General features: G+C 68.8%; 1 protein-coding gene across 1 annotated transcript in view; it reads left to right on the top strand.

Moving 5' to 3' along the window:
* Positions 1-4: 4 nt before the first annotated feature.
* The window catches only part of MRPS24 (mitochondrial ribosomal protein S24), a gene marked incomplete at its 5' end in the record, with an annotated part of 1,061 nt that continues 409 nt past the window's right edge, over positions 5-656 (top strand). Inside the window, 1 exon segment of the mRNA XM_017726650.1 lies at positions 5-183. Within this exon segment, the coding sequence (XP_017582139.1) occupies positions 5-183 (179 nt within the window).

Genomic DNA, 656 nt, shown 5'->3' with positions numbered 1-656 from the left:
CCCCCCGGGGCCAGACGCGGTGTCCCCGCTGAGCCCGCTGTCCCCACAGACGCGAGCGGCGCGGGTGCGCGCGGGCAAGGGCGACAAGCTGGTGACCTACGAGCGGGCACACCCGCCCCACTACATCGGCCACCGCAAGGGCTGGCTGTCCCTGCACACCGGTGGGTGACACGGGCACAGCGGGGACCTGAGGGCACTCTGGGGAAGGGTCACAGGGCGTTTTGGGGACAGGGACGTGGAGCAGGAGGGGACTGTGGGGATGGGGACACGGGGGGCATTGTGGGGACTGGGCATTGTGGGGACTGGGCATTGTGGTGCATGTGGATGTTGTGGGGATGGGACATGGGGACATGGTGGGGACAGGGACGTGTGGGGCACATGGGCATGGCGTGGGCAGGAGGGTGTGGGACGCAGGGATTGGACACCGGGGACATCCTGGGGATGGGACACAGGGACACGTGGGCACGGTGGGCACAGTGACGAGGGCATCCTGGGGATGGGACACAGGGACACGTGAGGAATGGGGACACATGGCACACATGGGCATGGCATGGACAGGGACCCGTGGTACCCATGGGCATCCCAGGGATGGCACACACGAGTCCTGCGGGGCCAGGAGCACGCCTGGGCTGGCACCCAGTGCCCCCCCGCGCCCT

This window comes from Corvus brachyrhynchos, unplaced genomic scaffold, assembly GCF_000691975.1.
Source record: "Corvus brachyrhynchos isolate BGI_N302 unplaced genomic scaffold, ASM69197v1 scaffold342, whole genome shotgun sequence".
Classification (NCBI taxonomy): domain Eukaryota; kingdom Metazoa; phylum Chordata; class Aves; order Passeriformes; family Corvidae; genus Corvus; species Corvus brachyrhynchos.
Note: the sequence above shows the minus strand (reverse complement) of the source record. Positions and strands in the feature narration are given on the sequence as shown.